Genomic DNA, 14416 nt, shown 5'->3' on the forward strand with positions numbered 1-14416 from the left:
GCGTACCGGTATATATATGAGCCATACAGATGGCAACCAAATGAGATACATCTACGAAGAAATCCAGACATAGATCATTCCGACAACCTCGCTCTATACCCAAGATAAGTAAGCGGACCCCTCCGCACGATGAGCTTGGCGGCAGGTGGCAGGACATGGACATGCCATGCGAATCAGCTCGACTCGTGCGAAGACAAAATAACCGCGCCAGACGACACGACATCAATTTCTGCCTCCTAAATAATTACTTGTTTATATACCTCTCTCTCTCTCCTCCTTCTACATACCTGTGAGTACTTCAGAGCTCCGTTATCTCCAACCTCTCCACAGTATCCGCAGGCTGACTTTCCACCGCGCCCGCAGTTCCTGTCCCATGCTGCCAGGTCCGCGAAGCATGATAAGATAGCCCATCTCCATTCAACTGTCCTACGACAGACTGCTTTCCAGTTCCTTCCCATATAAATATCATTCCAGGGCATCCCAGGGCATCCATCATGTCGAACCCAGGAGATGTACCGTCGTCCTCTCGCCCTCGGCCAGTTCCAATATCGTCTTCGCCGAGCTCGAGTTTCTCGAGAGGGCGTTCTGGATCTCCTCTTACTCGAGAGACCTCAACAGCTCGATTAGCCTCCCCAGTCCCGTCGCACAGCACAGTTGGCACACCACAGGCACGCCAAACCCCTAGTCAAGCTGGGCCAGGCTCTTTGGTCTCGGGAAGTTTGACCCCTCTTGCTGGTCCTCCACCCCACTCTTCCCTGCCCGGGCCGGGAGTCTCAGCTCTCGCAGCAGCTCTTTCGAACTCGTTTGGTCAGTCACCACCAAAATTTGGCACACCGCCAGTCAGGCCTCCATCACCAAGTGCGGCGGCTCACCAGCTATTACCATCGGGAGCGCCTCAAAGCAACTATGGCTCATTCGACAGAGCTAGATCGATACAAGGGGCCCCAGGGTGGGCAGGACCAAGCACATATGAAGATCCCGAGATCGTAAGGAGACATCTGGTACAGCCTGATCAAGGAGACGGCACTGCATATAATGGGCCGTCCATGTCATTTCGGGCAGGATCTCCAGCTGGGAAGGCGAAGCAGAACGCAGATGATATAGCGCCTGGACTGGATGACGAAGAGTTCTCGAGCTTGAAATTGCAGGGTGGAGATGTTACACGACCTATCTACAGGTGGACCGAGGGAGCACAGGCAAAAGCTGGGGGGAGGAAATCACAACGGAGTCAGAGCTTCCACCTGTCACGGCCACACCCCGAGAACGAAGTTTTGGACATTGAGTCAATCAAGATCCCCGGTGGATTCCGTAGAAATTTTCTTCGCCGTGCTGTAGCGAGTCCTTCCCCAATGGGTAGACGGCCAGACGAGCATAGCGTCGGGACCCGTACCCAGCCGAAAATGCTCACCAACAACTTCATCGAATTTTTAACAATATATGGACATTTCGCCGGTGAGGAGCTAGAAGAGGACGATGAAGTCCTCGCGCCTGACGAGTACTTCTCGTCTGAAGACCAATCGGCGATCGGAGAAGATGAGGGTAGTGACGATGACAGAGAGCCGATGGAAAGCAGCGCACTTCTCACACCAGGGCAGAAGAAGAAGAGAAGGCGTAAGGATAAGCACGTTGAAGGGACCAACGGGTCCATGGGCGCAGCTTTACTGCTGCTCAAGTCCTTCGTTGGCACTGGTGTTTTGTTCTTGCCCAAGGCATACCTCAACGGCGGTATGCTCTTTAGTAATCTTGTCCTGGTGTTCGTCGCTGTACTGAGCTACTACTGCTTTGTGCTGTTGGTCAACACACGCTTAAAAGTAAACGGATCATTTGGTGATATGGGTGGAATCCTCTACGGAAACTGGATGCGAACCACTATCTTGGTCTCGATCGTACTCAGCCAGATCGGCTTTGTTGCTGCCTACATCGTCTTCACCTCAGAAAACCTGCAGGCTTTTATCCTGGCAGTCTCGCATTGCAAGACTCTCATAGATGTCAAATGGTTGATCTTGATGCAGATGGTTATTTTCTTACCATTTTCGCTATTGCGAGACATCAGCAAGCTAGGGTTTACAGCTCTGATTGCCGATGCGTTCATCCTGATTGGACTTGTCTACCTCTACTACTACGATATTTTGACGATTGTCCGACAGCACGGAGTAGCCGACATTGTAAACTTCAACCCCAAGGACTGGACACTTTTCATTGGAACTGCAATTTTCACATTCGAAGGTATCGGGCTGATAATACCTATCCAAGAGTCGATGAAGAACCCTAAGAAGTTCCCTCCCGTGCTCGGCCTCGTCATGATCATCATTAGCGTGATCTTCATTTCAATGGGCGCTCTCTCATATGCAGCATACGGTTCCAAAACCGAAACAGTCGTCATCCTCAACCTTCCTCAGGACGACAAGATGGTCAACGGTGTGCAGTTCCTCTACTCCCTCGCTATTCTGCTCTCCACCCCATTGCAAATCTTCCCAGCAATCAGGATCACAGAAAACGAGCTGTTCACCCGCAGCGGAAAGTACAACCCATACATCAAATGGCAAAAGAATCTCTTCCGCTTCTTCGTCGTCATGCTTTGCGCAGGAATCGCGTGGTTTGGCGCCAATGATCTGGACAAGTTTGTTGCGATTGTGGGTAGCTTTGCATGCGTGCCTTTGGTGTACATTTACCCGGTAACCACTCCACCCCTCTTTCCTTTCTGCGTGCAATCTCACTAATGAAATACAGCCAATGCTCCACTTCAAAGCCGTGTCCAAAACCCGGTTCCGCAAAGCGTGCGACGTCCTCCTTTGCATCTTCGGCTTCGTCGTCATGGTATATACCACCTCCTTGACCGTCATCAGCTGGGCGAGCGGGGACGAGGAGCCGGGACTGCCGAGCTACTGTGACAAGAAGAAGCTCTTAGGGCTGTTCGAGTACAAGTAGGGTCGCCCTACCGAGCACTGAACTGCATGTTATGTCAGAAGATTGCGCGAGTTTTAATCAGCATAGGCACGTTCTTGAAGTCGGCTGGGGATTTTTTTTATAGACTTTCTTATTGCATAGCGCTGCGCTGCTTCCCTTGCCGCTTCTTACTCCGCATCGAGATTTCGGCGCCTTATTCCACTGCTTGCGTTGCGTTACGTCCCTATTTTTTAAAGGCAGGGCGTCATTTTATGTTCCATGAGATGCGATAGACGGGTCTTTTCGATGTTGTATGTGTTGGTTGTTTGCGGATATGATAGGATAGAATAGGAAAGTAAGCGGAGCAGAGGCCTCTAGGCTTTATGAATTAGCGTTTCTGTCCATCCGTTTGCCTGTATGATTGCATCCCTCTGCTCCCATTCCAGTCTTATCGTGTATGTGAAGCTGGTAGTTCGCCATGAATCTTTCTTTTATGTCTGTCTATTGCGTTCCTGACTCGATTGCTTCTTGGAACATTCTCTCCGTGGACCATACCGATTCTCTTTACTGTCCGTCTGTGTCTCGCTACTCGAAATCTACGATAGTACCCAGGTTGCCTAAGCGAGTGCAGATGTCAAGGAAGCAAGCGAGTCTGGGCGCCATCTAATCCCTTACTTATCCCTTGCAATTCAAAAATGAAACACATAAACTATCGTTAAATCAAAAATGCAATCCTAGTAAAAATTCCAATTCTGTCTCCAACGCCGAAAACATTCTCACTTTTGATCTCTACTTTCCAACCCCCCAAAATTCCAACCACCAACTACCTAAACTCCAGCAAACGGAAGACACCCGATCATGCTTGCAACCACGAATGCGAAAAATGCCTGGTTGCCTCTCGCGCGAGTGGGTGGTGCGCCGGCTGCGGCGCTGCTGCTTTGGGTGGGAAGGGATTGGTCGCCGTCGTTGGGTTTTGTTGCTGTGAGGGTTGCGGTGAGAGTTGTGGTGGGATTGGTGGTAAGATAGGCTGTGCTGGTAGGGATGGGTGGGAGTGTGCTGGATCGAGTTATTATGTGAAGTGCCGTGAAAGGGTTTGTGGGGAAGGGAGGGGGGGGTGAGAGACGTACTATATGATAGTGCCGTTTGTAGTCTCGTTCCTGGCCTCGACAGTGGAAGCGAAAAAGCAGAGGAGGATGACGAGAGTGAGGAAAGTAGAGAAGATGGGTAGGGTATGGATTTGGGTTTGGGCTGGGGGGGCCATCTAGACGAGCGGGGTGGTTTTGGTTTGGGTTGTTTACTTTCGTGGGTAATAAGCTCTTGGTAAGCGAACGAGCCGGTTTTGGGAATTAAGTGAGTCTGAGATATAAATTGGATATACAGATGGCGATCGAGATGGCGATCGTGATGGTGCGACTTGAAAGTACTTGTATTTATGGAAGACATAGAGATACCTAGGGACAGAGAAAAAGGAATTGTGGAAGGGAGGGAAGGAGGTTGGTGGGTTGGAATGCATGCAGACGAGTAACTATTGGATGCGCCATTTCCTGGAAGTGGCTGTGTATGGAATGTCGACGACTTCTGAGATCTTTTCTATTACTGGATTCGATAATCAGGCTGCCGCAGCTGTTGAGAGCTTATTGACCTTATTGACTTGCAAGAAAGGGAGGCGATATGTCGGCACGTGTAAATTGACAGGGATCCGCCTCGCGTCCTTGGAAATCAATTTACGCGTGGAGCGCGTCAACCTTCTCATAATTCCCAGCAACACTTTCGACGTCGCAACGCATTGCGAACACCACCAAGCATGGCCTCCACCGAGGACTCCGGCAGCTTACTGCGTGCTCCCTCGTAAATATCTCCCCTTTACCTTCTTACAAGATAGAAAATCTAACCTCCTTCTCAGCAACACCTCAACCTACACCTCGCTTACCCGCCGACCCTCGGCCTACAAGCCCCTCCTCACCTACGCTCTCGAGAAAGAGAAGCACTACCAGCAGCAGTACGCTGACATGTACTTCCTGCGCCTCGCGAAGCTTAAACCCGCCGTGGAAGCCATCGCGGCAGAAGCGTGGGACGGCTTCTGCATTGGCGGAGAGGAGGTCGAGAGGACGGAGCGGGTGCTGGATGTTAGGCAGGGGAAGCTGTGCTGGGTCGCGGGGACAATTTACATGGAAATGCCACTGAAGCCGAACATTCTGGATGATATCTCGAAGGACGTGAGTACCTGCCCAAGCAGTGATGGGGGGCTGCAGGTCTCGGTGGGAAGCTGGCTGATTTTTATGACGGTGTAGCATTGGATCTCTGCGCTGCCACCACGGCAGAAATACTTGTCGCCAACGGGAGAGGATCTCGTTATGCTGGAAGACGAATCTGGGCGACTGAGGCTTGTGGGTGCGCCGCTGGCGAGCGAAATGCTGGTTACGGGGTGCATTGTTGCGGTGATGGGGACGGAGAACGCGAATGGGGATTTCGAGGTTGTGGATATCAAGGTCCCAGATTTACCGCCGCAAGCTGAACGCTGGCATACTTCAGAACCGATACCCGATAAGAAAATCGAGGAAGATGAAGACGAGGATGTGGATATGGATAAGCCTGCGCCTGCTAGCGGCAAGAAAATCGCTATTGTCTCTGGCCTGGGATTTTCAGGCACGGATGCGGGCCATTCGTTGGAGGTTGGTCTTCTGGCTGAGTACCTGTTGGGCGAAGCTTTGGACCCGACTGCGCAAGAAAGTGTCTCGCAGATCAGCAGGTTGATCATTGCGGGAAACTCCATTGCGTTTAATAACGAGGCGGTTTCTCACGATACCATTGGCAATACACGGAAAGCGCATAAGAAATACGGATATGACAGCAGTGCCTACAATCCCGCTCCTACGAAACACCTCGACGATTTCCTGGCTACGATACTGCCGAGTATGCCTATTACTCTGATACCGGGGTACTCAGATCCTGCGAATGTCAGTTTGCCGCAGCAGCCTATACATCCTGCTATGTTTCCCCAAGCTCGGACGTATGGTGCTATTCCGCCTTCGAAGGATGGCGAGCCAGCACATCCGGGGTGGTTTGACACTGTGACGAATCCCTGGGATGGCGAGATTGAGGGGTGGAAAGTGCTGGGTACGGGTGGCCAAAACGTGGATGATGTGTTCAAGTATGTGGAGAGTGAGGACCGGCTGGGTATGCTGGAGGCGATCTGTAGGTGGAGGTGTGTTGCACCAACTGCGCCGGATACGTTATGTGAGTCTCTTAATTATCCTCTTCATTCGTATTTCTTTACCACAGCGGAATCGCTGCCCTGGGACTGATTGCTAACGAGCGAGAATCAGGGAGCTACCCATTCCAAGAAGATGACCCGTTCGTGATGAACGCCTGCCCTCACCTCTTCTTCGTAGGCTCGCAGCCGAAATTCGACACGGCGGAGATCGAGGGCCCGAACGGACAGACGGTGCGGTTGATTGCCGTCCCGAGGTTCGCGGAGACGGGGGAGCTGGTGTTGGTGGATTCTGAGACGCTTGAGGCTTCGGTGGTGAGGATATCAGTTGCCTGAGTTGATACGGGAGAAGCTCAGCAAGTGAGTAGTGAAATCTACTTGTGTCGAGTAAATTTTGACGACTTGGGGTGATCGATGCCAATCTCATGATATACTGCTCTACTTGCCAAAAGAGAGCAATGGATGGCTTGGCATGAAGCCCCTTGGGATGGACCAAAGCCTAGTTCATCTACATACGTGCGTGCTATTCTTGACGAGCAAATCCACACACGCCAAGCTAAAACTACAGCTATTATAATCACTACGTGCATACCAATGTAGCAGGCTAGGAGTTTATCATATATTTGGACATGAACGTGAAGAGAGAAGGGCAGACCGTGCCATGCAGACTGCTACGAAAATTCTTTGGTTCGTTTCACGGGGGCAAGTATGGTCTTTTTTATAAAGGGTATAGAGATATCGTCGGCAGCTTACGGTATGATAGTATCTGTTGTTGAGCGCGATTGATATTTATATATGATTCATGAATAAGTAGGCAGATAGAAAGGCTGTTTGTTGTAACTTGTGTTTAGGTAGGGTTTTGCCGAGGATGGATGTGGAGGGACGCAGGTGGGACCCTTGCTTCGCAGCTGGCCTTCTATCTATCCCAAATTCAGTACTGTAAAATGCCGGACTGTATCCCCTAGGATTATTGCTCCGTGGCTAAAGAAAGAGAAAATAGTATCATTCCCCAGCTTCTCATTTTCAACGAAACACGCTCTTGGAAAACCTGCAGCTTACCAAAGAAAAATTGGTAATTTGCAAGCAAACACAGGCAGTGAGTGAGTGGGAAACGGCCCCGAAAGTAATCAAAACACAGTCAGTGATGAACGATATCCGGATCGAACGGATGACCGCCTGGAAATTCCTGGTGTCTTGGAAACTGGAATCAGGTGCGCTACCACTGCGCCAATCGTTCCTGGTCATTAGTTGATAGAAGGTGGTCGCTCATGCTCGTTCTTCAAAACAATTAATAGTTTTTAGGCAGGACTTCGGCTGTTTAGACCTGCTTGCTGCCCCTTCCATTAGCGAAGTTTTCGGTTAACTTTCCTAGGTAAACAGGATTGGGATAAGTTCTTCTCTTTTTCGGTAGTGAAGCGTTTACGAAGGATATAATATGATTAGGACTTCTTATCAAATGTCTTATGATTTTCCCATTTCTTTGTAGAGCAAAGGCGCAGTAGCCTTTATTTGGGTATCTCAATTGTAGGTGTTCTCAGTTTAGACGTGATCCTTTGAAGCTAGACATTCAGTATCTTGATTACGGCGGTCGTGAACTGCGAATAGATTCCTAAAGAAGCTATTACAGACTGCTTCCTTATCTGGTTCTACTGGGCAGCATCAGATGACTTGTCGAAAGGTTGATATTAGAACCTGGAGCTAGTATTTCGAAATCAAGGCCTAGCGTCTACCTAAATATTTATTGTCATCAGTACGCACTCTCTCAATAAACAAACAAACATCAGAAAAGTACTTCCACCACCACTAATTCCTTTGCACACAGCACATTGTAGGTCCCAGTGAACAATACCACGACTCGCTCCTCCCCTACAATGCGCCAACCCCGCCCCAACGTCAGAAAAATGCCTACCATCCTCGAGCGACCGGATCGAGGAGGAGGAGGAGGAGGAGGAGGAGCCGAAGAAATCGAGAGAGACCGCAAGAGAAAGAAGGCAGAGGCGCGCAAGGAGATGATCTCGTACGTCTACAGGTTCCTCTCCAAGAGCGAGAAGGAGGACCTCGTCGTTGGCACTATCGTCAGCCTCCCCTCGATCTGCTGGGTTCCCCCAGGCAAGTTCGTCGACCCGAGGTTCCCCAAGGAGCTGTACGATGGCCGCAATATCCTGTTGATGGTTACGCATATTGGGGAGGATTTTGGGAGGGTGGCTTGGGTCAATGTTGTCATTGTGAGTATTCCTTTTCCCCTTCACTCGCGCTGAGAGAGAGAGAGAGAGAGAGGACTTTACGATTCACGGCACTGCTGGAACCTCGAGTACTGGCCCTTGCTTTTCACTTTGATTGTGGTCTTTGTTTGAGTCGAGAAGCACTTCAATGTTCTCCTGGAGTAGCTCTTGGCTCTGGCATTCATCTGTGGACAATGCCTCTGTTGAAGCTGCTCTCTTCGCTCTCCCGGGAGTGGATTCTCTACTCTTGCATCCGCCTGCGGTCATTATAAGACGTAGAGATGCACTTTAAGTCCCGTTGGAAACATCTATCGGGACTTCTCATCCAATCATCTCTAAATTCCTGCTTAAGAAAGCACTTGCGTCGCGGCTGGCGTCAGCTTGCAGTCCCCTAAGTCACCGAACGGCATTTGTGTGCTGTCATGGCACTTTTTTACTCTGTTGAGAGCAGTTTCGTCCCGCGAAACTATTGTCATCGGCCATCTCTTCTCAGCCATCACCTTTCCTGTCATCTTACACAAACTGATTGCATTATTTCTCTAGGTTCACTTCTTCCCAGACGTCAACCACAAGCATGAGCGATTCCCACATGACGGAGGATTTCGTTCGATCTACTTCCACACACGGCTTGATCAGCTGCCTTCGCAGGATTGGAATCTGTCTGAGTTCAGTTCACCAGACCGATCCCTGTTTAGGTTCATTGCCGGCGTCATCAACTACACCATGGATGTGAATGTCTTGCAAATCAGATCTTTGGTCGAGAAGCGAATTTATCAGCCAGATATGAGCGAGCCTCACGTTCTCATGGAATCGATTGGCGAGGACTGGACCGTTGATCTTAAGTTCCACCTGCCCCAACACGTAGGAAGGAAATGCTAATTGAATCCTTACTTTAGATCGCAAGGAATTCCCAAATTGGCGTCAGATGATGGTGGAGGCGGAGCAGGAGTTCAAAACAATGAGAGTTCAGCGTCTCTCGAAACCAGCACCCGGATCAAGTTCAAGCCACGGCGCTTGGGGAGATGAGCTTGACGGAAATAAAGATTGGGGTCGCTCATCTACTACTGTGAAGGTTAAGAAATTGGATGAGGATAAGGTCAAAGAACCATGCCAGGAAGAGCTCAAGTTCCCCGACAGCGGCAACAAGGGCCTTGATCTCGACGATACTGGTGCTAAGACGAACCTCGCTTCTTCGTTGTTCGTTCCCTTTGCTCCTGATGGCGGAGAGAGCCCTGATTACAACCCCGATGCGGACTCCAACTACGATGCGGACTCCAACTACGATGAGGACTCCAACTACGATGCGGACTCGGAGTGGATAGAATGATACGATACTTTGAGATACAGTGGGCAGGATCTGTTCTCTGTTCTAGGGTGAATGCGTTGAAGTTTTTCTGGTTTTCTGGGTTTTTTTTTTCCATCTCGGACAGGGTGGGGACGATGGGAGGTGCATATGATCCAATTGATCACTCGGTTTTACGGAAAGGCAATAATACTCGGGAGTTTCACAAGGAAAGTGAATTCCCTTTCAATGAAACGGTAGTTAGCGGACTTTAATGATGAATCTTGATAGAAGCGTGTCTCAGCACATTGTATTTTGATGCGGAGTTTGAGATAGGCTGTGTTATAGATGAGCCCAGAATGATCACTGCGGGTTTAGCTACCTTGTAATACATGAAAAACCCGTCGGCGAGGGTAAGTAATATAAACGAACCACTGAATGCTCAATGACGCCAAACTGTAGAAGATTGAGAAAAAGACATAAAAGGGGGGTCGTCAATTACCGGATATACATTCATTCCATCATTTCACAAAAATCAATCAAAGAAAACTTATACGCTAAACCGCTGCAGATGAAGTTCATGGCTCTTCAAATCAAGCCCAGTCAAGTCCTACCGTCCGCCTTCTGCAGCCCCTGCGCCTTCTTTCTCAACCTCGGCCCATGGTACCAGAGTATGATGGGCCCGGGGATCCCCAGCACGACCGCGACACAAGCCATCACAGTCCCCATCCAACCGTAGCCCAGCTTGGCCAGAATGAAGGGTGCGAACAGCGGGAAGGTGCCGCTGCCGATGCTCCGGGTGAAGTTGACGGCGCCCTGGGCGGAGGCGGCGTAGGTGCCGTAGGTGCTGACGGTGTAGAGCTTGATGCCCTGGGAGATGATGATGATGCCGACGGAGACGAGGAAGATGCCGATGTTGGGGACGAGCCAGAAGAGCTGCTTCTGCGCCGACCATCCATAGATGAGGAAGCCGATTGGGTAGATGACTGCGCCGACGAGCATCAGCGGTACGCGGTACTCGGGCCGGCCGGCGTCTGGGTCGTCCGGGTCCGAGGATTTGAGGTGGTGGCGGAGATAGTTGTAGACCTGGAAGATTTCAAAAAGTCAGTCTTCTGCGTGGGATAGATGATTTCAAAGTGGGTGTGGGTGTGGGTGGACTTACGTTATCGCTCACGCGGGCGCATAGTTGGTTGCCCAGGACGAGCCCGAGGCCGATTGAGATGTAGTTTAGGCCGGAGATCTCGATATTCTGGCGGTATACAAATATCCACAATCCGTGGAACGTAGATAGGACCAAGTACAGCGTCCCGGCAATGAAGAACTGGTACAGCGCCAGATACTGTACAATATGGTGCGTACACAAGTAAACAATAGGTCGTTTCATGCCCTCTCCAAAATGGCGAAGATCGCCTCGTGGTCGAGGCCAATCCTTAGTTCTGTACTCCTGGCATCCCGTCTCCTCCCTTAGCTTTTTGGCTTTGCGCTCAAGTATGATCTGTGGTCTGGTCTCCTGGACGAAGATGAGGGCGAAGATCCCTAGAGCGCCAGCGAACATGCTGGTGATGTGGAAACTCCAGCGCCAGTCCAAATTCTGGACGATGAAGCCGCCCACCAGGGGGCCAACGGCGGGACCGAGACGTGGTGCAAGGCCGTAGAATGCTGAGCCACGTCCAATTTCTTCTGCGTTGAAGCAATCCGAGACAACGCCTGCTCCAAGCTATGTGCCTTTGTTAGTGGGAGCTTTCGAGAGACATCGGCCTGACGTACGGTGTTGGGTGCGCTACCACCGACACCAGCCAGGAAACGGAATACCAGCAGCTGGGTTTTGGTAGTGGCGAACCCCGAGGCAAGATTGAAAACGAAGAATACAAAGTAGGATATGTGAAGAACAGGTGCTCGTCCATACAGCTCGCTGAGCGGTCCGTAAGGTACTGCACCGACAATGAAGCCCATTCCAAAGATGGCGAATACCAGAGACTTTTCCACCGAATTGGTGATGTTCAACTCGGTCGCGATTTGTGGCAGTCCCGGGGCGACAATGGAGGACGAGGCCGCTGTGATGAACGAGATGAGCGAGACCAGTGTCGTGGCTACCCATTTTCGGGAGTAGGACCAGTTCTTCGGATTGATGGAGTCATTTTCTTCGAATTCCACCTAAATTCTCAAGTCACTCAGCTGTGATGCGGTATCGAGACTTGGAGCATACCAATTTGTCGTCTCCTCTGTCAGTCTCTTCCGGAAGCTTCTCAAGGCTGTCGGATGAGTTTGTGACCGAAAATCGACTTCTCTGGCTCATGTTCGAGAGAGCTCGCCGCGGCGTCTGCCCAGGCGAATCAACCAAGCGCGTCTGCGACGCGGCTCCGAAAGACGGCGTACGTTCATCTAGGAAACTGCTCTTTATCGTATCCTGCTCTTCATCGTGCATACTTGATGCTCGTATTAGTTATTTCGAGACTAGTTATATTGTCGTGCAGGGCGACAAGATGAAGGCAAAGGGACCCATCATCAAGTAGCTATAGGATATATGGAACTGCTTGCAATGACATTCACGATGTAAAGAGAAGGTGAAAGTGAGAGTGAAAGCAGGCTTTGTATTGTATTGCAAGATAGGGTTTCGCCGCAACCTTATTCCTGTACTTACGTAGATTAGTCCCTTGGCTACTCTTATTCTACGGAGATCTTTATCGCAAATCCTCCGCGCCGCTTTCCGGTATTTCGGGGATTAGCGAGATAAAATCGATAGAATTACCGAAGTTACCGAATAGAGTATAATTAACTCGATCAGCTGGCCTGAGCCTAAATGGATCTACAAACCCCACGAAATCCTTTGCGGCGTTTGAGGCCGTTTGCTCGCACTTTGATGGCTAGCGCTTCGAATTCGAGTCAACATTCTCATTTTACGAGCTGTAATCACGCTAATTTATGCTTACACTTTCTCGGGGTAGCGGAATCGATTTTTTACGATATTTGGTTATATACTGCTTCTATTCTTACATATCTTTAAACTTGTTATAACAACAAGTAACATCGTTAAAAATGGTTTGAGATTTTTCTCAGCGCTTAGGCACCGAAAAGAGTTTCCGATTTCAATCAATCTGATAATGATAAAATAATTTAAAATACACTGAGGATGGAATAGCTTGAAATAATGTCAGCGTATTTTTCTTTTATTATTAGAAATTTTTATAGCTGAATATCAATAGTTGGGCGTGTTTTTATGTTTTTATGCATCAACACTTAAAGATTTTGAGCTATATGCGCTATTGTTAAAATACTATTGGGACAAATATTATCAATCAAAGGCTTTTCTACAGAGTGGCTTTACTAGTTAATCTCTTCGACGTTGTTCAGAAATATCGATATTGAAAAATTTATATGGATATTAATTAATATCGTCGATCAGACTTCGGACTTAATCGATCAGATTTCGAATATAAACAGTTTTATTTTGAATCATTTATGATATTCTATGAGAAATCAAATATCGGCGGGTATTGATTTCTTCTTGGATATCTTAAAGAATAAGTCGGCCGTATTGATTAATCAATAAAAAGTGGTACTAGTATTGATAGGTAAGTCGGAGATTTCTCATAATCATTCGGACTAGGTTGCTAATATACTACGTCCCAGGCGTAAGTGTTACCCCTCGAGGGTAAGGAAACCAGGGTTTTAAAGTGGAAACTAGACTTTTGAGGCACCCTCGAGGGGTAATACTTAGGCCTGTACCGTGGTACATCTGAAAATCACGATCCAAAGGCCTCAGACGCGAGATCCTCCATAAAACTTGTAGCTGCTGATTAATTAATACTTATGTAGTAAAGTTATGGATCTCTAAAGCAAATTTACTTACGTAAGATTCAAATCGAAGTAACTAACGCGGAGGATTTTGAGATAACTAGAATCTATACCTTTTGATTCCTTGATTCTATTATGGTAATCGCTTGGGCCGTCCTTCCTTCATCACTCCCTCGTAGGGGCTTGTATTTCAAAGGTGTCCGTTTTTTGATATTGTCCGACGCTACGAATATCGCTAATACACCAGGCCGAGGCTGATTTGGCGTGTTTTTTAACGTTCTTAATGCTAATAGTAGTATAACGGCAAACGCGTCGGAACTATATCTTAAATTTCAACTTTTGTGCATCTTTGCAATAATTGAATCTATGGTCAATAGCATGCCTGCAAGGTACCTCTTGAGTGATTTCATCGAGGATTTCTTACTCAACGAATATGTTCTTGAGCAAGCTAGTCTTCTTGCAATCCCTTCGTCTCCTTTATTATATTATCAAGCTCCTAGCTCACCGATCCTTCCTCCGTTACATATCGATCAATCTGCTGTACGAGCGCTACGAACTCCATTTCTTCCATTATCACCGACTACCTTTATAACGTCTCCAAGCAAATGGGCTGCTGCTCGAGCCCATTTCGCCGCTCATCCTAAGGCTTCCGCTGCGGCTGTAGGAAGAGCAAGTAATATAACTTCTCGATAATTGCGAAGGAAAATTAAGCATGCCAAGGGCCTTAAACGCGGATCTCCAGATCTCTTAGCACCAGCGGAAACAGAAGTAATATATCCGTTTCGTAAGAAGCTGACTTTATTATTCTACTACGTCGCAGGCGTAAGTATTACCCCTCGAGGGTAGGGAAAACAGGGGGTTTAAAGTGGAAACTAAACTTTTAAGGCACCCTCGAGGGGTAATACTTAGGCCTGTACCGTGGTATTTGAATTTGGTAGTAGTATTACTTTGAGATTATGAATATACCACGGTACAGGCCTAAGTATTACCCCTCGAGGGTGCCTTAAAAGTTTAGTTTCC

General features: G+C 48.7%; 5 protein-coding genes across 5 annotated transcripts; 3 read left to right on the top strand and 2 right to left on the bottom strand.

Moving 5' to 3' along the window:
- Positions 1-494: 494 nt before the first annotated feature.
- On the top strand, positions 495-2928 carry L3040_007902 (uncharacterized protein; the record flags this gene model as incomplete). The annotated part of the gene is made up of 2 exons (XM_007295601.1): positions 495-2675; positions 2731-2928. The coding sequence occupies 2 exons, from the start codon at positions 495-497 to the stop codon at positions 2926-2928; spliced, it is 2379 nt and encodes a 792-aa protein (XP_007295663.1).
- Positions 2929-3713: 785 nt separating this feature from the next.
- On the bottom strand, positions 3714-4147 carry L3040_007903 (uncharacterized protein; the record flags this gene model as incomplete). The annotated part of the gene is made up of 2 exons (XM_007295600.1): positions 3714-3942; positions 4014-4147. 2 exons carry the CDS (start codon positions 4145-4147, stop codon positions 3714-3716), a joined length of 363 nt encoding a protein of 120 aa, XP_007295662.1.
- Positions 4148-4690: 543 nt separating this feature from the next.
- Positions 4691-6433, top strand: L3040_007904 (uncharacterized protein; the record flags this gene model as incomplete). Its single annotated transcript, XM_007295599.1, has 4 exons — positions 4691-4734; positions 4790-5102; positions 5178-6123; positions 6213-6433. The coding sequence occupies 4 exons, from the start codon at positions 4691-4693 to the stop codon at positions 6431-6433; spliced, it is 1524 nt and encodes a 507-aa protein (XP_007295661.1).
- Positions 6434-7998: 1565 nt separating this feature from the next.
- On the top strand, positions 7999-9646 carry L3040_007905 (uncharacterized protein; the record flags this gene model as incomplete). Its single annotated transcript, XM_066154750.1, has 3 exons — positions 7999-8322; positions 8863-9180; positions 9245-9646. The coding sequence occupies 3 exons, from the start codon at positions 7999-8001 to the stop codon at positions 9644-9646; spliced, it is 1044 nt and encodes a 347-aa protein (XP_066010649.1).
- A 558-nt stretch (positions 9647-10204) lies between these two features.
- Positions 10205-12026, bottom strand: L3040_007906 (uncharacterized protein; the record flags this gene model as incomplete). The annotated part of the gene is made up of 4 exons (XM_007295597.2): positions 10205-10687; positions 10764-11318; positions 11369-11755; positions 11808-12026. 4 exons carry the CDS (start codon positions 12024-12026, stop codon positions 10205-10207), a joined length of 1644 nt encoding a protein of 547 aa, XP_007295659.2.
- Positions 12027-14416: the final 2390 nt, after the last annotated feature.

This window comes from Drepanopeziza brunnea (assembly GCF_022702325.1).
Source record: "Drepanopeziza brunnea f. sp. 'multigermtubi' strain 214-2 chromosome Unknown ctg14, whole genome shotgun sequence".
Taxonomy (NCBI): Eukaryota; Fungi; Ascomycota; class Leotiomycetes; order Helotiales; family Drepanopezizaceae; genus Drepanopeziza; species Drepanopeziza brunnea.